At 36.9% G+C, this 23329-nt stretch overlaps 1 protein-coding gene across 2 annotated transcripts in view; it reads right to left on the bottom strand.

Annotated features, from left to right (window-relative positions):
- Positions 1-23329, bottom strand: part of LOC127412386 (ADP-ribose glycohydrolase MACROD1-like) — an 817662-nt gene that overhangs the window by 505506 nt on the left and 288827 nt on the right. For both annotated transcript variants that reach the window (XM_051648695.1, XM_051648696.1), the window contains exon 5: positions 12453-12569. In XM_051648695.1, coding sequence (XP_051504655.1) covers positions 12453-12569 — 117 coding nt within the window. The remainder of the gene's footprint in view (positions 1-12452; positions 12570-23329) is intronic.

Consider the following 23329-nt stretch of genomic DNA (forward strand, 5'->3'; position numbering starts at 1 on the left):
CAGAACATTGTCCAAAATCCATGCCTGTGGCTTTGAGGGTGAGTTTCTTAAATATGATTCAGAATGATGTTTAGGAGAAGCCATACAATATTCTTTTACATTAGCCAATAAGAAAGAATTTTCCACAGAAGCATAATGAAAATATGCTGCATTAGAGCACCTATTCAGTGCTGAGCTATCAAATAATTCTAAACTTGCATAGAAGAGGGGACCCGAGGCGAAACTCTGACTAAAGCGTGAAGTGAGAAATTTTGATTTAGGAAGATCACACATTGCACCATGGGCCAATTCTACAAATGGAGAAATTGCTCACTGAATTCCAACATCAATGGATTTCCTGTATTTATTTCTTTATTTATTTATTTATTATTATTATTATTATTATTATTATTATTATTATTATTATGTGTTTTCATAAAGCTCTAAAACATAATCTGTATTAAGCACATTAGCATACACTTAAAAGTATGCGACAATTCTTAAAGTCAACCTATTTTACTTCAAAATCTCATATACAGGGTTCCCACCCTTTTTGACCAATACATCTGACTTAGCCAAGACCTTTCTTGCCATTTGTAATTACTGGATGTAGAGTTATAAAAAATTTTTTTATCCAGACCGATCTGCAAAATGAATCATTTAGATGGGCTTGTGAACTGTTTTGACTAATTAATTGAAAAGAACTGACTCAAAAGAACGATTCACAGCAAAATCGAACATCACTATAGCTTGTGAACATGTTTTATTGTGCACATGAATATCTGAGTCATGAAATAGTTGAGCAAAGAAAAAAAAATATGTTTATTGATTTAATTTGATTTAAATGAAAGGAATAGTTCACTCAAAAATGAAAATATTCTTATTATTCACTTACCTTGATGCCATCCCACGTGTATGTCTTTCTTCATCAGAACACAAATGAAGATTTTTAGAAGAAGATCAGGTCCTTATAATGGAAGTGCATGGGTGCCAGCACTTTGACAGTCTAAAAGTCATATTTAAACAGCATAAAAGTAATCTATGTGACTCCAGTCTATCAGTGAATGTCTTCTGAAGCGAATCGATAGGTTTAGGTAAGAAAAAAAGTCGATATGTGAAACGTTTTTAACTTTAAATCGCCATTTTCATCCAGGGCTCTGATGCAGTTTGAAATGGCCGAACGCTCACGTGAGGTTCATTCTTTTGTTGTAAATAAGCTGCTGCTGGCAGGAAGTGCTTTTTAAAGATACTAACATTTAATTATCGATTTATTTTTTACACAAACATATCGATTTGCTTCAGAAGAGATTCATTGATCTACTGGAGTTGTGTGGATTACTAAATGATGCCTAAATGTGACTTTTGGACTGTCAAAATGCTGGAACCCATGTACTTAAATTATAAGGACCTGACAGAGCTCTATCTTCTTCTAAAAATCTTCATTTGTGTTCTGCTGAAGAAAGACAGTCATACACATCTGGGATGGCATCAGGGTCAGTGAATAATGAGAGAATTTTATTTTATGTCTGTGAGGACCCTGAATGAATTCCTGAGTGAAAAAAGACAAACAATGAGGAAAAAAATGAGGGAAGGGATTGGTTGGATTGGGGAAAGTGGGTGTTATTTACCAGAATGGAGCCAGGTCATTGGAGGGGAGGGGGCAAAAAAAGAGGGATTTGTGAAATCAGTTGTAAACTGATGTCGTTTCAGAAGTGATGACCCAATGAAGGGTCAATGTTGATTGCATGTCGGCTTTAAAAAACAGGCATCACAAAGTTTGTTCCAGCAAACTAAATTGTTAATGTTCTAAAAGGGTGGCACAAGGGCAGTGTAACAAATTTACAAAGGAGAGAGCCGTAGGCAGACCACCAATTACCAAATTAAAGTGGACAGTCATCTTCACAGAAGTGTCAACGACATCCAATCAGACATCAGGATAGAGCTCGGGGTGGGAAATGCAACCCAGAGAAACGATAATGTTTCAGGGGGGATAATTTAATCTAAATGAGCAATGTGTCACTAACCAATATTGGGTACTTTGGAGTAATTGATTTCTATTTGCAGGGCGAAGAGAGGTTAACAGACGGTCCACAAATGAAATAGGGCATCTATGTGATTTCTCACTTTCTGAGTGATTTCTCGGTAGCCCCAACTGAAATTATCACACCCACTAAGACATGCGCTAATGATTAGTAATTTTGCTCCAGGTGTGTTTACTGTAATATCGGGTCCTGGCATCTGACTTGGTGTCAGAGTTTGACGCTGATGGAGATGATGATGATACGACCTTCAAACCGAGCTAATTAACACTGCTGTGCACCCGATGCACCTCAATTTAACTTTCTGCTATAATTATCGAATTTTGTACGCAGTGAGTAGTACAATGTTAATTATTATTGATTACTTCGAACAGACAGTGTAGTCATTTTACAAACAGATCAAAATAGTCCTAACTGGGAGTCTGATTATAATAATAAAACAATGACGAGAAATATCTGAAGTGCATAGCATACAATTAAACAATCATTCAATCCCCTTCTGTTACTCATAATAGCCTTGAGTAATGCCAGTAACCACAGTAACTATAGTCAATATCAAATGTAGAGAATAAAGTAAATATGTATATTGCATTTGCAATATTTTTTTCTACATACATACTGTATACATTTCGGCCAATCCACACTACTTTCATCCTCTCAGATATGCAGCCAAAATGTTTTTTTTTTTTTTTTTTCCCCCTCCAACCAAACATTTAACAGAACGTTAGTACCCATTTACTCGCTAGATTACTCACATGTCTAGTAGTGACTCTTGATCAAAACCATGCTTTTAGGAAAGACAATCAAAAACAACAAGAATCAGTAAATAGTAAACTCTTTCAGAGACTATTCTTTGTTGAGATGTTTTCTAAGGTGCAATCAGATAAAATGCTCAAAGCTATAAAACTGTCCCTGTATTAATGTCCAAGACAAGGCTTTTGAACACAATAATATAGCATTATGCCCAAGATCAGCCTGTCTTAGAGTGCATGAGCTACCTGTTGTGTCAGTGACCCCTGCGTGGTTGTGGTCAAAGTTAAGGCAGACCAAAGGCAGTGTTCCTCACTCCAACTCTGAGGCTTGTTTCAGCCTTGGTTGCCACTCGCTTAAATAGTTTCTGTCCATCCATCACACTGCAGCTCTGACACCAACTAATCACGGTGTGTTTGAAACACAACATCTGCAGGGGCGGACATCTTGTGACTCCTCTTAAACCCCAGATGCATTAAATGGGGCCTCCCACAATCTTGCACAATGCTGAAAACAGAAGAGTCCAGAGGATTTTAATTATAAGAAATTGTTTTGCTTTGAAAGGTTAAGAACAGTGGGTGATAAGTTTTTGAGTGCTAAAACATGTAGGTTGTGGCACTGGCAAATACAGAGATTCTTAAAAACACTGTAAGACATTTTTTTTTTTTTTTTTTTTTTGAAAGAATGTTACAAAAGGATATAAATGCTACAGTAATAAGTTACCTAAGCATGTATGGCAAAATGATAAAATAATACTTATTCTTTTTTTTATATTAAATTAATATTATACCATATCAAATTGTATTACATTTTATGTGGCAATGCATGTCATTTTACTGTAAAATAATGTAAAAGTTTTGGAAGTAAAAAGTCAGATTATTATTATTTGTTTTTATTTTTTATTTTTTTGTACAAAATATATGCTATATTCAACAAGACAATACATGTATTGTTGTATTAAAATATTGTTAAAATTAATTAGTAATTAGATATTTTTAAGTGACTAGTATCTTAGGTATCTTTTATGTAATCTTAATTTGTTATCATTTATGTAAACCGTAAACTTATTAATAATTTCCCTGTGAATGCTGGCACACCAGTCATGGTGGTAAAAACAAAACAAACAAAAAAATATTCCTCGAACGTTAAACACTAGACATAAAAGTAATGATGTACTTTGAGAACATCAGAAGGATGTTTGCTCATTTGATGTTTACATCAAAGTATAACATGATGTCGTGACCACATCTGAATCTGAACCACAATTATCGAACAATCTGTAGATAGCAAACGAAAGCAGAAATCAGACATGACCCTGAATCTTTGAGTGTGTGTAGTGTTTGTGCATTTCATCTCAAGTTCATGATGCATTATTTGGAGCACAAGTTAAGGTTTCTTCTTAAAGAAAATGTGAATAAAAACAGAACAGAACAATAAATGGCACCGAAAGGATTTTGAACTGTCAATCGGCAGCAGCCTCGGGAAGGAAAACAAAATGCAAAGAGAGAGTGGGTGATTTCGCATGAGATTGGAGAGTGAAAGCCCCTCTTCTCCTGTGTTCTTCCATCCCTTCATTTACTCATCTGTCTTAAATGTTCCTCAGGGACTTTAACTTTTCCCAGGTAGTCCTCTTCGGCTTTAACAATTAAAGTGCTGAGGCTCTGCAGTGACAGCTGATGCTAAATACTTCACAGTTTTGTTTATGTAGAAGCACATTAATAAAGATGAGGCCCTGCTGGATTTGATGAGAATAGATGGAGAGAAGAAAGAGAAGAGGAGAAGAGGAGGAGGATAAAATCACTTTCCCCCCCTCATGAATTCAAGTGGCCCACAACATGTCAGACCACTGAAATCTGCCCTGCAGTGTTAAATGGATTGTGTTTATGTGTGTGTCTGTTTGAGTGGGATAAGTGTTTCTGCATTGAGTGCGTTACAACTCTTGGACTGTCATAACATAAAATATATATATATATATATATATATATATAAAAACAGCTTGTTGATTATGTAGATGGGAATAGTTCATCTAAAAATGACAATAATGTTGTCATTTACTCACCCTCATTTTATCTGATCTCCTTTTTCTTTCTTCTGTGAAACACAAAAGGTGTATTTTTGAAGAATATCCTAGACACTGTTTTCCATTTAATAGCAGTAAATGGGGACTAGGTCCATTTAAGTATTCTAAGGGGCCATTCAATTCGAACGTGTCCTTGCACTAAAAAAGATAGACACAACACCATGAATAGAATAAAATGTAAGAGTCTCGAGATGCGTTTTTAACTGTTGAAGTTCTTTTCAACTTGACACAGCGTCTAAAAAAAAACAGCACTCCTGTGCAAGATGCTGAAAAAAACAGCGAGACACAGCACAGTGGTCAAAGACCTCCATCTCGCACGTTTACGAGCCCTAAGAGAGATTATTATGACTTGTGTACTATATTTCATTGTGTCTTTCACAGTCATACAATAGCTTTGTGTGATGAACTACCAACATTTGTTATTTAATGTAAATCCCATGAAATCAAATGTGTCCCATTAGATCTGCTGCCTCAGGTTTGGCATCAATGACATGCAAGAACTAATGGTGTGTACCGTCAATGCTGTTAAATGGCATAAACAAGCCATTTATTGTAGTACACAAGACTTTTGTAGCCCAGAGTTTCAATGGAGGGAAGATTATCAGTGAATAACTACTTAAACTTCATATGAGTTTGGTACAACACTATAGTGAATAAATGATGGCAGGATTTTCATTTCGGGGTGATTATTCCTCTTCAACTCTGGAGACCTGCCAGCGGGTCCATTCGCATCGCAAATCAGCTCCACCAGACATCATGTGGTTGCCCAAAAACCACAGTTCGAAATATTTCCCATAGAATCAAAGTGAATTGTGATTTCTAAAAGACATTTTTCTTTTTATATACAATTTTTTTTCTCTTTTATATGCCAATCACTGCTGCTGAAAGCCCTCAATAGCTAAAAACCTTATATCTGCTTTTAGGCAGTTTACATGTCTGTGAGCTTGCTTGTGTTAATCATCCAATGTTATATCTTGGATGTCCAGATCAAAATATGCAGTCCAGCAGGAAAAGCTTACTAAAAAAAAAAAAAAAAAATCATTGAAAATATATGTTTTTGACTATTGATAATAAAATGTTATATAGCATCGCACAGGTTGAGCTGCTAGTCCACTCAGAGGCCGAGATATTCCATGAAACAGTGGGGGTGGTGCGTGAACTGGAAATTAGACTGAATGTCTATGGTCGAGCATGTCTGTGAGGGCTAAAATGCGTTAGAGCACTTCCTAGATTTCAGAACAGCATTTTGTGAAGTACTTGCTGCCATCTAGTGGAATAAATTAAGAATTTTTGGAGGGAAATGGAGTAAACAGAACCAGAATTGCATGCTTTCATGCCAATTCAATATTGTAAACATACACAATATTTTTTGAAAAAAAAAATAAAAATAAAATTGACAAATGGTTGGCTATTAGTTCACAGCATGTGTAAATGGTGAGCTTTGGTGAGAGTTGAAGAGGTTAACAAATACCAATTAAATGGCATAATGTGGTTTGTGAGTAAGTTCATACAATCACAAATTCCACAATTTTGGTTTGTTTGCCCACTAGTCAACATTCTCACTTTAAATTTCTCCTTGAACACTCTGAGCAAAGCCTCTGGACTCAAAACAACAGAAGATTTGACATAAAAGAGCACACTGGAGTTCGTCAACAAGAACTTGCACATGTGCTTAATGTAAGCTGATATATCACAGTCAGAGATCTGACCTTGGCCAAACTTCGCCTGCTCGCAAACAACCCAACTCTGTTTTATTTTTTGACAAATGAAAAGGGATGAAAAATAACACTGTTACATCTGCAAACACAAGGAATGGATTTGTTGTTATGTGATGGTTCAATAATTCATAACAACCCATCATATAATGTTTCCGTTGCACTGATTAGTCGGAGTATGTATGACCGCATTGCAAAGTGTTTTGAAGTGAAATTCAAGCACCATAAATGGTTGCATTAATATTTGATACTTTTACAAATTATCTTTGTCCTGTTTGTAATGTGTCAAGAGACAAAGAATTGTTAAAGGGAGATGTTCAGTAAGTTTAAACTTCTTCTGCATTTATGCAGAAACTCTGCAATTTACAAGCACTTTGCAAAATCTAATAGACTTGTATTGTAAATACACATTCACTTGGCATTCTACAAAATTGAGCTTTTAAGATTTTGAGGAAAATATAATTAATCCTACAAGTTCCACATGCCTATAGTGTATAGCTGACATTAGTTAAAATGATGCAACTGCTCATTATTCCAAACAATACAATTTCTAAACATGTAAATCAACTCAAACCAGAAACATATGGCATACCCACCTCAATTAAAAAAAAAAAAGAAAAGAAAAAAAAAGGCTATTGTCCTGAATAAATCATTGGCTTCATTGTCAGATTGAGGTAACACACAGAGTTTTATTTAGTGCCTTTATCTGCTATGGTGGGAGGATAATTACTGTCATTTATTAATAATCCCAGGGCCGGTCTTCCGTAATGTGTGCCACATGTGACAGTCTGATCCTGCCACAGTGTCCCAGTTGACTGTGAGATACACAAGTCTTTATAACAAAGCCAAAAAAGGTGAGAGCGTTAAAAAAAAAAAAAAAAATGGGCATGCTTATCACTAATAGCAGCCAATTTTCTTGTCATTGGTGACAGTGAATCAAACAAGAACAGGGATCCAAAAGGGCCCTTTTTTAAATGTCATGTCCCATCGGCTTCAAGTAAAGTATGCCTCTGAGAAAGAGTCGAGTTTTACCTCATTACTTATAGGCACTTTTCTGAGGCCACAGTGGGTCGTTTCTTTTAGGCGTCCATAGTCTCTGTCCAAACACAAGGAAGCATTTTATCCCTTAGGCTTTTTTTTTTTCCTCCACTCTCTTTTGCGTTTAATTTTGACATTAGCTAAAGCAATATAATTTGCCATCCAGTGACCTTGACATATTGTAGCAGGGATGCAAGCCAGCACCGACTGCCTTTGAGGAATGAGCATTTGATGAGTGGAGTTTAGTTCACTAGGTACATCTTTAAGTGAATTCTTCTCCCACAGCATTTAGGGCACACTAGGGTCCATTCTGACCAGACAAACACTATTTTTATTTGTCCATTTTTTCTTTTAATCAACAAAGAAAAGCCCCATAGATATAAACAGGTTAAAAAAAAACAAAAAAACATGTTGAATAGAAAAAAATATATAATTTACTCCGTTATCTTTTCACCATATGGGAAAAGACAAAGGCCTTCTATTTGTCTCTCAAAATGGAATTTATTCATGAATTAAGCAAAACAGACTAAGTAAGACCAGTCCTTCTCTTCATTGAGAGTGCTATACTAAAATCTCTTTAAGAAGTAGCTACCCCTTATTTCCATTCACCATGCTTTTAAAGTAATAACACTAACTACAGTAATGACAGTATTCTGGTGAAAATGTTGTGTTTTAAACAATTATTAGGAGAATTAAACTACTTTTTATTACAAATTTGGCAATTGAAATTATAGTTTCTTATATGTTTAGGCAACAATTATTTAAAACAAATACCATTATTTGTTTTAGAGATACCACAGTTAAACTGATGTAGCTATGGTAGTGAGGAAAGCCATCCATAGTGTTTACCTGTGGTTACTACAGTATGTCTTACTTTAAATAACACAGTTAAACTATGGTTACTATGCAAGAACTATATGGCATTACAATTTCTGGAGACTTACTGTACACAGTTCCTATTTTTGTAATTTGTAATCAGTATACAGAAATCCTCATACATTAATGTGCTACATACATAACATGGCCAAAAGTATGTGGAAAATGGACAACCCCCTTCTAATGATGTGTTTGGGTATTTTAGCTAAACTCATTACTAGCAGAACATATACATACATATATATATATATATATATATATATATATATATATATATATATATATATATATATATATATACATACATACATACACATATATATATATATATGTGTGTGTGTGTGTGTGTGTATATATATATATATATATATGAATGTCACGTTGCTGATTTCCATACAATATCAGTTGATCACTCATTTTAAAGCTTAAAAACACCCAAAAGTGTCAAAAATAAGTAAATGTGATTTGTGCATCATATCCCAAGTCTTCTGAAGGCATACAGTACAATCACTTTGTATGATGAACAGAATGAAATTTGTTTAATCGTTCACTCAGGTCAAATCTAAATAATATCAAACATCATTAGTTCTAGCTCACCCCGTGACCAAATGTCATGACACAAGAACCAAGAAAGTTTTTGGTCTGTTTATCATACGTTTCATCATATGTTTCTGATTGCATGCCTTCAGAAAAATTGGAATATGAAGCACTAGTCACATCAACTACTTTGAGGTGCTTTAAGCTTTAAAGTGAGTCACTATCAACTGCTATTGTATGGAAATCAGCAATCGTGACAATTTAAAAAAAAAAGGGTTGTCACGATACCAAAATTTCAGAAGTCGATACCAATACCAGTAAAATTTGTGTTTAAAAAAAAAAAAAAAAAGATAATATGCTATTGAACACACTCATGTAGCCTATTTAACTAAGTTTTTTTTTTAATTTTTTTTAGGGCCCTATGGAATTAGTTTTAATTGTTTTTGTCTGTCTGTGGTGTCTGCTTTGTATTACCACAGTCTATGAGACAGTCTCAGATGAATTGAAAATAGAGGAAGGAAGGCAGGATAGAAGGAAAGAAAAGGAAAAGTGAGATATAAAGTGGCCTTGCATGCTGTAAAATCTCAACTCCAATGGGAGGAGAGATGCCTGCAGGTAAGGCTCCAGAAAAGGTCGATGTAGTCAAGCTCTCTCTCTCTTGATCGCAGCCTCTCAGAGAAAAGAGAGGAATACACAATTTCTGAGAGCAGATTGAAGGGAAAATGTGCTAGTGTTCTGGCAAATTATGGGAGCATAAAAAAGCCCATGCTGGAAATATTGGACTATGCCAAGATATAAAAGGTAAAAGGACCATCTGTGCCATTTGCATCTCACTCCCTGGCCGTCTCTCGTGTGCAGTAGAGTCAACCATCTTGCAGCAGATGCTGATGAAATGCAAAAATACAAGTTAGTGATGCTGATAGAGGTTGAGTGCCCAAACACAATGAGCCTCAGAGATGATAAATATGCATTTTAACATGCTGCAAGTTGCAAGCATAACCATGGCAACTATCCCAGCCTGTTTTTTTTCTACAGAATTATGTTGTGTGTGTGCTTTCTTCCTTTACTACTATAAAGATGATGTCATATGAAGCTGCTCTCTCCAAGACAACTGTTGTTTTTGTCATTTAGTATGTTTCTGTATGTTTTTTAGCTTGACTTCCTGTAGCACAACTGGTAGAACATGGGGCTAGAAACACACAAACTGATCAAATGTACATCTTGAATGCACTATAAATGGCTATGTATAAAAGTGTCTGCCAAAAGCATGAATGCAAATGTAATACAGTATGAATGTTTTTGGCTCTTGCTTAACACATTTGATGTGACTGACTTTCCCCGAAACCATTATAATAATTTCCAAAGCAGATGTAATTCACAGTCCATTCTTGGAAAGTGTCCTCCAGAATTATTTATGTTACAGAGTGTGACTTATTTGTAAGCCACAATTTCTGTAAACCACATTCAAAGCATTGAAATAAACTTTTTTACAATTAGGATATGAATGAGGGCCTTCCACAACATATTCTGAGAGGGGAAAAACAAGCTAAAGAAACACAGTCTCAGAATGGGTGGGTGGGTGGAAATTAGTCACAGCAGAGTAAATGCTCAACACAAGAAAATTGAACGATGGGTAGAGTGACAGAGGAGGAGGAAGAAAGAAGAGACAGAGAGCTCTTCTACTTCTAGACATCAGCTCTGACAAAAATAAATAATGGTTGAAGTGACAGGATGTTAGGATGCAGACAGAGACAAAATGCAGCTTATTTTATAGTATTTAGGATTGATGAATGTCCTAAAGCATGAAGTGGATACGAACATACGTACTGTTCTTCTTGCTGATATTCTGCCATATCCACTAATGAATCACATCATCCAGTCATAGAGATTTCGATAAGCCCATAAAAAGCTTTAGCTCGGGCATCACTGTCTAAAAGATTGCTTCAAGGTTGCTGGATGCTGCATCCAATTAAATTGTTTTAGCTCAGAAGTGATATAACATTAGATCAAGGACAGTAGAGAAAACCGCAGAGATTCATATTTATTCAATATCAGCTCCTTGTTAGCAAAGACATGTGGAACAACACAAACATCTAACAATGTTTGAAAGATATCCGAGCTACCTTGCATTTAAATTATGGAAAAACCACTACTGACAAAAAAACAAAAGAAAAAAAAAAGTTTTGAAAGCGCTCTGAAAGTAAAAGTATCAAAGAAGAGCTGGGTTAAAGTTAGTCTTGCAATGTTAAACCTTTGACTAAACAGTGTAAGTTCTGGTACACAACACAGCTCTTTCTGGCCAAAAAACACCCAATTAAATAGAGGCCATCAGGTGTTTTTTTTTTTTTTTTTTTTTTTTTTGTAGTGACATTTAGGGGTGGGTTTATTCAAAAGAAATGTGACCTATGTGTTCATTTTGACCCAGAAACACACTGAGTTTTATGCACTATAGTAATGAGGAAAGCACTTACAATAAATACTATGTACTCAGCCATGTAGTGTATGAATTTTCAAAGTGTAGTATCGTCCCAAATGGAACACGGAAGCATTCACCGTTTAACAGCTGATGGAAGTGATGTTTCAAACACAGGTGAAGTGTTGCCGCTAGATTTAGCGCATTAGCCAACCTTAGTTCAACACTTGTATCTCAAACAATATACATATTCACACAATGCGGGGTGATGGTAAAGCATTCAACTTCCATTTGTAAAGTTCTGTCTTCACTGAAGTTTCGCTAGTTGCTTCATTCTCCACTATTTACAATTGTTTTGTCAGACCAGCAATGCAGAAAGTTACAGCAAGCCACGAGCAAGAAAATTAATTGAATAATGAATTGGCTGCAACCCTTGAGCCACCTCAGGAGAAGCCAATACAGTTCTTCAATGTTTGAAGCACATCTTTACCACAGCAGACTGACGACACGACACAACACCCTGCTGATGTGGTGCATTCTAAACCTCGTGGCATGTTGTTGTGTTGTCGTCCTCCAGCCGTTACCAGCGTGATGCTCGTCATCACTCACTTGAGTCAGAGAATGCCATAAGCTAATGGCATAAATCTAGGATGAAATATCAATCAAATTACAAACTAATAGTTCCCTTAATGTCTTCGTTGAAGTACAGATGGCCCCTTCAGCCAGCCAAGCACACCACAGCAAGTCATCATGATAATCAGCACACTCATAATTCCACTCCATTAATCACATACACACACACATAAACACATGTTCGAAGTGCATTGCAGCAAACAACGGGTGCCATGCTGCAGGAAAACTCGAGGTAGCACTCACTTATTATTCTGTTAATTAACTCTTTCAGGTCAGTAAGTAGTAAGGAACAACACGGTAAGGCATCATATAAGGGAGTATGAGAGTGTTGTAAAGGTCACACAGTGGTGTTCAGTTTCCTGAGAAAATAAGCCAGACAGGCTGGAACTTACATTTGGCAGGGAGGTCGTAGCCACAGGTGATCTTGGCTTTGCCCGTGTCGCAGCCGTTTAAAGAGTGGCACTCATCGTACAGGAGGTGACCGGCAGCTCTGTGTATACAGCCATCCACTGCAAGAGAAACACACATTAATATGAGAACTGACTTGTGCTTTTAAATACGAACAAATGCATTAATTAAAAGAGCAAAAAATTCATATAGACACTGACAAAAAATGTAAAAAAAAAATCTTAATGGTGTCATCATTTAGTCCCTCGTGGCATTCCAAACCTCTGTTCTTTTTTTTTTTTTTTTTTTTTTTTTTCTTGGAACACAAAAGGAGAAAAACCCAAATTTAAGTAGTTATTCACACATATTCTAGCCCTCCAGTGGGCTACTGACTCAAAAACAGATGTGACAGGTTCGAGTCAGTGAGTTGAACTCGAGAACTGAACGCGATCGAATCATTAAAAGAGTCATGACGCCTTTTTTTATTATTTTAATATTTTCGTTGAGGATCACTTAGAATATTAGTGACATTTTCTTTTGCACACAAAACAGTCATATATTTGTAAAACATGATCATTATCCACCCTCATTCTGACCATCTGTCAGAAATGCTTGGTTCTGGTGCTGCTTCTCCTTTAAGACTTGACATTAAATGGCCACTGTTATGACTGGCTCTTGGCTCTTGACTGACCAGGGCAGCATTTCCCAAAAGCATTGCAAGCCTAAGTAGATCGTAGAAACCATTGGCACCAATGGTCTCTACGATCAACTTAAGCTTGCAATGCTTTTGGGAAACACAGCCTAGCTCTATTTTTGCCATCTCACTGCTCACCGCCACTGGGCGGGCTACGGAAGTGATTAAAGGTAAAGTAGGAGTTGATGTGTTGTTGTGGAGGCGGTCAGATGTACATGTCTACTACAGTGTGTCATCACAATATGGAGGAAGTAGAGAACGAGTCATTTTGGCAGCTTGGTTTTAACAAATGCTCTTTTTACAGTGAGGAGAAAGTTTTGAGTTGTGAAACTTACAGTATGTTTTTATAGTACAATGACCTAACATCAAAAAATCAAGAAAAACTTGATTATTCGTGTCATGACCCCTTTAAGGACAGTTTTGTGAACTGATTGATTCATTAAAAAACTCAGACTCAAGAGAACGATTTGTTCATTAATCAGATATTCAGAGCTAAGGCAGATTTCAAGATTTTCAGTGAATAATCATTTGCATTTTGGTCTATTCCTCACACAAAGCTAGTGTGTGACTTCAAAAGGCTCGGAATATAGTGTACAAGCCATATGGAGAACTTTTATTGTGCTTTTGCATCAATTCTTTCCCCATGCTTTGTAAACAAGAGGGTGAGTAAACAATGACAACATTTTCATTTTTGGGTGAACTATTACTTTACTACAGAGATTGAAGCTTTTGGACTTCATGGCACCACCTGCTATGGCCCTGAGGCTAACATTCTGCCTAACATCTACTTCTGTGTTCCACAGAAGACAGAAAGTTACAAAGGCTTGGAACAGCATGAGGGTGAGTGAATGATTACAGAACTTTTATTTTTCTGTGAACCGTCCCTTTAATTTACCCTCGACTAAAGACTGAGTCAAGGTCTAAAAACCCTTTTCACAGGCCATGATACATATGACCTAAATGTATGTTTTAGCTGCTGTCACTGATCTGGTTTGCACAAGATGAGCAGCATGTCATGGAGGAGATCAGTCTCAGTACACTAAAGGCACTTCCAGATTAGAGCCAATAAAGATGACATACATCCCGCTGATCCAGAAGAGAGACTTGAGCATGAGCTAAATTCCATGATCCACCTTATCTACTCGCTCATTCATTGTGCCAAGACGTTGTAAATGTGTGTAAACTGTCTTGGCCAAAAAACAAATAACCCTAACTCATAACTCCCTTTTCCCATGCATTTCTTCTCTGTCAGAAACTCTACCTAACTTGATAAAACTGCATTTTTTTTTTTTTTTTTTTTTTTGTAGCTCGTCACAATTTTCTGAGGAAGGGAAGCAGGAGGGAAGATTTTTCCCCCACGATCAATCATATTTAATGGTCTGAGCGACAGCAAGTCGAGAGACACAAATTTCAATGGATTTTGAGAAAGCACTCAGTTTGAAATAGATGAAGATGGTGACAGAGCTCGCAATAAGGGAATCACTTCTTCAGACAGTCTGACAATTACCGCATCAAATGCCGTCAGCACGCAATGGACATGTTGACAGAGCTGTGTAGGAGAATCTCTTTAAATCTTGCTGTTTTGTGAAGATTATGTGGGTCTTTAATACATATACAATTCTTGAGAAATTCCATAAGGAAGATTATTTTGATAGTAGAGTGATTGTGAAAAGCAATTTTGGAGATATGCTGCATTTGTATTATAACATTTGCTCTAGTAACTTTTTGTATAAGTCCTGAAATGTTTTCATGAGAAGCTTGATATCTACCAAAACTTTCAAAAGCATTTTGGCCTCTAGTAAAAGTTCAAAAACTATAATTCCTTCTCAGAAAAAAAGATATGAAAAGTACACTTGGAGGAATAGTTCCTCCAAAAATGAACATTCTCTGATAATTTACTCACCCTTATGTTGTTCAAAACCCATATTACTTTGTTTTACTAATTTTCTATTTTTATTTTTTATGTAAAACATTACAGGAGATATTTTAATGAATACTGCGGGCCGTCAATACATTGTCAGTGGATTGTGCCTCACTGTTAAGCTTTAGAAAGTATCACCCAAACTATCATAAATAAAATGTGACTCAAGTGTCATATCCCAAGTCTCCTTAAGACATATGATAGCTTTTGGTGAGAAAGATCCTGAAATTTAAGTCATTTTTGAATGAAAATATTGACGTCCGCTGCATGTTCATAAGTACTATAAGGAAAGTTTGTTCACAGTGGCACTCATTCACACAAGAACTTTTAACAAGCGTTTGTACGACAATTTTTCATTTAATTAAAACACAATTTCCTCAAGTAAATTCATTAAGTTCAATATTTCCGCTAGAATATATAGTCCTTGGCCTCTATGGGTGCTGTGCAGTGATATGCAAAGTAGCTAGGCGAACAGGAGTTTTGCATCACTGTATTGTTTATTTTTGCATGCCTGGAAGACTTTATTGACCAATCAGCATCCAGGACCGGAAATACTGGGCAAACGGAATCACCGTAAAAGCAGCATATTTTGCCGCATGTAACATCCATTATTGCAACTCTTATGCTTTAGCATTAAAACTGGTCAGGCACACCACAGCCTCTGAAAGATGAGGGTTATAGTAAGCAGAGCATGTTATTGCAGATTGCAGGCACAGTTAAAAGGCAATAAATCCATGTAGCATGTTGAATAGGTAATCAAAATGCACGCATGAATGTTTGACTCCAGCAGGAGGGAATCATTTATGAAGGAAACGGGTCCTCCGTAATGGCAGTCTGTTTGCTGAATGTGTTTACTCACTAGTGCTAATTAATAACACTTTACAAAATGCTTCTTTTTATTAAGGACAGCAAAAAGCAAATTGTCATGACATTATGGATCATCCTATGCTCTTACGCATGTCCAATGGATCTGTCTGTCAAAAAAATAAAAATTCTGCCATTTACTCACCCTAATGTTCTTCCAAACCTGTATGACTTTCTTTCCATGGAACACAACAAGAAATGTTAGGCAGAATGTTTGTCTCAGTCACCATTCACTTTTCACATTCATTTTTTATTTTATTTATTTTTTCATTTTTATATATATATACAGTGAAAGTGAATGGTGACTGAGACATTCTGCCTTACATTTCTTTTTGTGTTCTATGGAAAGAAAGTCATACAGGTTTAGAACAACATAAGGGTGAGTAAATAATGGTTTTGGGGTGAACTGTGCTTTATTATCTGAACACATGATGTTTGTACAATCTTAAAGGTAGAGTGTGTAATTTCTGTGCCACTACAATCAGCAAACAGAATTTCAAAAATAATTACTGTTTTTGAAGAAGTTTCTAGAATTCCCCCAATCTGCCCTTGGCCAGACAAGCAGATAATCCCGCCCCAAACACACACGACTGGTTGAGCCAAAGTTGCTATGTTGGGCTGGTTTGTATGCTCAAACAAGCAGAGCAATGTTTGAAAGCACCATAGAGACAGTCTTTACACTTTTCAGGAAGTCAACCTACAAGTGGCTTGGTTATAGTTGACTCTACCAAAATAAGATGGGAAGCAAGAATGTTGTTTAAATATATATATATATATATATACACACACACACACACATATACACACTACTGGTCAAAAGTTTTGAAACACTTGACCGAAATGTTACCCATGATCTTAAAAATCTTTTGATAAATGTTTGAAATTAGTTTTGTAGACAAAAATATAATTGTGCCACCATATTCATTTATTTCATTATAAATCTAAAATTTTATTTAAAAAAGTTTTTGAAATTGATGACTTGGAACAAATAATAAAGAAAAGCAGCCAATAAGTGCCCAACATAGATGGGAACTCCTTCAATACTGTTTAAAAAGCATCCCAGGGTGATACCTCAAGAAGTTTGTTGAGAAAATGTCAAGAGTACATGTCTGCAAATTCTAGGCAAAAGGTGACTTTGAGGATGCTAAAATATAACACAGTTTTGATTTATTTTGGAATTTGTTTAGTCACAACATAATTCCCATAGTTCCATTTATGTTATTCCATAGTTTTAATGACTTTACTATTATTTTAAAATGTGAAAAAAAAAAAATTATAATAAAGAATGAGTAAGTGTTTCAAAACTTTTGACTGTTAGTATATATATATATATATATATATATATATATATATATATATATATATATATATATATATATATATATATACACATATATAAACACCTTACTTTCAAATCTGTAAGATGTTTATGAAAATGTCCCTACTTGAAAAAATAATGTATAAAAAAATAAATCAAGCAACATGCATTGCCAACATCTCAATACACGCATGGCTGCCTAACCTGACCCAGAGGTGAAAACTAGTATAATTTCTCCCTCTAATTATGTCAGAGTTCATACGCTGAACTTCCAAGTTTCCTGTATGTGCAGAGCTGTCGAGCAATATCTGTAGCTGGAGGCCAAGGAGGCGATGGAGATCGGGTGATACAAGTCAATCTGTACATGATAAAAATCAGGATATTCTCACCTCCTGATTTTGGCTTACAGCCTGTCAAGGCACATTATTATCTGACCTGATGCTGCTGGCGAACACAGCAGATGCGTTTCGGCGTAGGTGGAGCCTTATTTCCTGCGTGTGATTATTTGATGCTTATGCAACTCTTGTTTCTGTGCCTTCTACATGTCTAAGACTGTTCAGAGAAACATCACATGATGATTTATACTATCCTCTTTTCTTTCAATCCCACGCCACATTTCATACTGGACAGAGAGCTTTCATCTTTGCTCAGATGTTTTCTTTTATATTTGTTTTGCTTGCTTTGTGTTTATCAGTGACAAGGACAGTGACTTGGATTAGTTTCGAAAAAGGCATGTTGTCAATTTGGTCAAGTAATTGTAGAAATCTATTGTAGAAAGTCTCTCAAACCTCAGAGCATGAGGGTTAAGTATAGGGGTGTGCAAAACTACTGCTTGTTGGAGAGTTGTCTGAACAATTAGTCAATTAAAGTTTGATTTCTGAGGTTTTATCAATCAATCAATTAATCAATCATTCAAATCAATGTCTGTCTCTCTATCTATCTGCTCTCAATGACCACTTTATTAGGTACACCTACTTATTCATGTGATTATCAAATCAGCCAATCGAGTATTTTGATTATTTCTGTAACTGCTGATCTCCTGGGATTTTCACGCAGAACAGTCTCTAGAGTTTACTCAGAATGGTGCCAAAAACAAAAAAACATCCAGTGAGTGGCAGTTCAACAGAAGGAAACATTTTGTTGATGAGAGCGGTCAACGGAGAATAGTCAGACTGGTTCGAGCTGACAGAAAGACTACGGTAACTCAGATAACCACTGTACAATTGTTGTGAGCAGAATAGCATCTCAGAATGCACAACACATCGAACCCTGAGGCGAATGGGCTGTCTGCAGAACTGCCGCTCACTGCATGTTTTTGGCACCATTTTGAATAATCTCTAGAGACTGTTGTGCGTGAAAATCCCAAGAGATCAGCAGTTACAGAAATACTCAAACCAGCCTGTCTGGAACCAAAAATCATGCAACGGTCCAAATAAGTGAGATATTTGTTTTTCCCCCATTGTGATGGTTGATGTGAACATTAACTGAAGCTCCAGACCCGTATCTGCATTATTTTATGCACTGCACTCCTACACAACATGATTGGCTGATTAGATAAGTGCATGAATAAGCAGGTGTACCTAATAAAGTGGTCAGTGAGTGTATATGAAACAATCTAGATGAATATCATCGACCTCACTGACCCATCCAGATATGCAGAATGGACATCATATTGTAGAATTAGCAGCTGTCTAGGGAACACTACAAAATGGCCTAGAGACTAGCCAGAGTTTGCTGATGAAACTTGTGCACATAGGCGCAATGGTGGGTTGAGAGTGGCTGTGGGAGATGGAAAGCCCTGAGGCTCCACTGCAGATTAAGTCCTTTATGGAGCTCCAGCTCACCTCCAGCAGGTGCTGGGTGAACTCATCTTATGAGAAAAGACAGTGAGGGCAAGTGAGAGGTGTCTACAGGTGCCCTGGAGCCTTCTCCAGCTGCTTGAAGAATCCTCCTCCTCTTCCACATCATCATCATCAAACCTTCCCTAACCAGGCCCTAGTCTCTGATGCTGCTAGGGGAATGGGGTGACAGCCCTGTTTGTGTGTGTACGCATGCAAGTGCATTCCTAAGTGTAAATACATAGATATGTTGTAAGTATGCTTTGTGAGCCTGCATTGATTATGTTACATAAATATGCAAATGTATGCACTTCACATGCAAGAGCAGTGTCCCTGCATTATATTTTTTTACTTAAAGTTATTTATGTCTTAATAATTTTATGTTTGCTTGAATAAATCTTCCAATTCTGTCAAATAATGTCTGAAAATTGTTTCCGATCTTTGGAGGCCATAATCTCAAAAGCAAGTTTTTATGACAGCTATCATTTAAATTATTATATCTCGGCAACGGTTTGAGACAGAAACATCTAAATACTTAATTTTTACTTAAGTGCATAAATCTCAATATGTGAAACCCTGCCAACCTGATATTCTTCTCACCACAATTCCACAGAGCGGTTATCCGAGCTACCGTAGACTTTGTCAACCAGTCTGGCCATTCTCTGTTGACCTCTCTCTTCTGTCCACAGAACTGCTGCACACAGGATGTTTTTTTTGTTTTTGTTTTGGGCGCCATTTGGAGTAAATTCTAGAGACTGTTGTGCATGAAAATCCCAGGGGATCAGCAGTTACAGAAATACTCAAACCAGCCTATCTGGCACCAACAATCATGCCACGGCAAAATCACTGAGATCATTTTTTTTTTTCCCCATTCTGATGGTTGATGTGAATATTAACTGAAGCTTCTGACCCATATATGCATGACTGTATGCACTGCACTGCTGACACATGATTGGCTGATTAGATAATAGCATGGATGATTGTTGGTGCCAGATGGGCTGGTTTGAGTATTTCTGTAACTGCTGATCTCCTGGGATTTTCACATACAACAGTCTCTAGAATTTACTCAGAATGGTGCAAAAAAAAAAAAAAAAAACATCCAGTGAGGGGCAGTTCTGCGGACGAAAATGCCTTGTTGCAGAGAATGGCCAGACTGGTTCTAACTGACAAAGTATACGGTAACTTGGATAACTGCTCTGTACAATAATGGTGAGAAGAATAGCATCTCAGGATGCTATTCTGAGATGTGGGTTGGTGCTGTTTTGACAGCATGATGGGGACCTACACAATATTAGGCAGGTGGTTTTAATGTTGTGGCTGATCGGCGTATACTGTATAAGTGTGTGTGTGTGTATGTCTATATATATATATATATATATATATATATATATATATATATATATATATATATATATATATATGTGTGTGGCATGCCTTCACGTGCCTAATGTGTTTCTACATAAACATGCACTAGACGAATGTCTTTGACCGTTATCATACATCTTGTGCCACTTTTAAAAGATGCAATGTCAAGTTATAACTCTAAAAAGGATCCCCCATTGTGTTTCATTCAGCTGCGCTATCTTGCTGTTGTGCTGTTTGGAAGGCATCCTGGACCATTTTTGCACCCATCTGTGCTATTTTTAATTGTTGGTCTTTTGTAATCATGAACGTCTTTGATAGTTATGATGCATTTTTGGCAATGTGTGCCGCGTTTTAAGAGCAACTTCTGCTGCTGCCACCGACTGGGAGAAACAAATGCAGTCCTATGTGTAAACAAATCGAGAAAATGTGATATGTGAAGACCAGTGTCTCTGCTTTGGTCTGTTGAAGCACCCAACATCACTATGGATTGTATTATGTTTGAGTATTCAGAAGATTTCAGCGTGGAATGCTTGTGAAACAAGTCAAAATATGATTAAAGCTTTGCAAAAGAACAGTTATTGAAAGATGGGGCAGTTAAAATTGGACAATTGGACGAAAAACTGTAAGTAACCAATTTCATTCATGAATATTTCATATGGCCTGACTGTTTGATAGTTTTTGCTGTGCTTGAGTAAACAGTTTGATACATTCAGGTGAAATGTGTTTTAATTTGTAGTTTTAATGTTGTGTGGGGTTTCATCATTTTCTTTGGATTCTTGCGTTTCAAATATGCCTGTATTGGAGGGGCTGCATGATGTTAGCCAATCACAACAGTGGGTGTATACATTAAAGTCTTAAAGGGCTAGGCAGCTTAAAACCGAGTGTTTCAGATAGAGGGCCAGAGACAGGGTGGAAAATGATTCTATATTAATAAAATGTGTGAGCTTGGTGCAAAAAGATTTACTAACATTCTAAGTGGACCTCAGGGAAGATAATAAAATTATATAAAAAAGAAATAAAAAAAGATTATGTCATGACCCCTTTAAAATTAAATATGTTTCTCATACAAAGCTATTGGATAGATTCAGAAGTCTTGGAATATAGTGCATGAATTGTATGTACACATTTTTATAATTCTTGGTGTATTGTTTTATAATAATGGTATTTTTGCATCCTTTATTGAAAGTGTCTGTTTCTGTTTATTGTAATTGCATGGAAAACAATCTTCAAATTGTATCCTTTTGTGTTCCACAGAAGGAAATAACTCAAACAGGATAGGAATGGCATGTGGGTGAGTAAATGATGACAGAATTTTCATTTATGGGTGAAGTGTCTCTTTAAAAATTATATATAAAATCCCAGCACTTGGGGCTCTACGATCTTGCTACAAAACGTCTTTTCTGGAGTCCATCTACTTGCCTTCCCAAGGATATTTAACTGATTGCATTGTTGTACGACCTAAGTAATGAGTTTCAGAAGTAATCTGGAGTTCAGCTCACTGCGCCAATAAATCCTGTTAGATAGTTGAGAGGCTTCAGCTGATTTCGGTGGCCTTGCATCATAGAAGCTAAGGTGTAACTCTGTTTCAGGGAGCTGGGTTGACTCGCAGTGTGGCATATGCCATATCAGGTGATGGCGGTGTCACTGTGAGTGGCAGCCTGTGCTCCCCATTTCACTGCTAAGCAGAGGTATAAAAATGCACCAGCATTCATACATCTCTAAAGACAGGCAATCTGAAATCGCTTTGGGCACTAAAACTGGAATCGTCTACCAGCTCAATACTGTAATCTCTCTAACCCTCCACCTCCTTCTCCCCCTCCCTGCTGCAAGTATATTTAGAGATGAATTCCGATAAAAAAAAATAAATAAAAAAAAAAATGGCTTTCGAAATGAGAAAGAAGAGCTGAGAGCCGATTCTCCATCCAGCCCAGGTAATGAGCCCAGGGGCCTGGGCCTCGATTCGGGGCGCAATCATGTGCAGTCAGCCAATTCCTCGACTTTTAGTCTGACACAACAACATGCGGCACAAAACAATGTAATTCTTTGCAAAAATCAATAACCCTGCCTTTCTAACCAGGGGAATTTGTGTAGAGCTCTGAATGCAGGACTTACTGTTCCCAATCGTTCCCTGGCGACTCTGATGATTTCTGTTCATGACAAATGAATTTACAACACCGAAAGCAGGTCTCAGCTGAGCCGCAGCAGAAGCTTGACCCAGATGTGAGCCGGGGTGTCAATTTATTTTCTAATCTAGGGAGGATTTAAGGAGAATTCCCTGCTGATTGCAACACTAGCGAACTTACAAGGGCAGCCTCTGATCATCATTAGCTAAGTGTGGTGTTTATTGTCACCTTTAAGCAGAGAATGTGTCATCAAGAGACAAAGTGTGCTATTTGCATCTTTACGGTGAAACACTTGCAAGTAATGGTGTTGCCGATACACTTAAGCAACAAATTTATTTCTTTATTTGGCTTGATGGTGTCAATTAAGACACGGTGGGCACAGTCCAAGACAGCAGGACATCTTCAAGATTCAACCTCTGGCCAGTTGCAATCGTCTTCCATGTGGCTCATTATGTAAATTAAGCCACTGCGCCATGACATCAGAACCAGGTAATCGCATAAAATCCACCAAGAGCAGATCTACTGCAGCCTCCTGGAGTTGATGATGTTTCAGTATAAACATTGATGGCCTGGTCATTAAAGACATTTGCAGGCCCTAGCTTCCCCTGCTTTCAAGACAGCTGCCAAGGCTCTAAAAGCAGCACTTTCAGCCTGCAGTATTCCTGCAACTATGCCATCCTGTGTAATATTTCACTCCTCCTCAAAAGCCCAATGCCCCCGCTGGACCTTTCAACAGCAGATCTGTCATTTGCACAGTCC

The sequence above is a fragment of the Myxocyprinus asiaticus genome, chromosome 21 (assembly GCF_019703515.2).
Source record: "Myxocyprinus asiaticus isolate MX2 ecotype Aquarium Trade chromosome 21, UBuf_Myxa_2, whole genome shotgun sequence".
Taxonomy (NCBI): Eukaryota; Metazoa; Chordata; class Actinopteri; order Cypriniformes; family Catostomidae; genus Myxocyprinus; species Myxocyprinus asiaticus.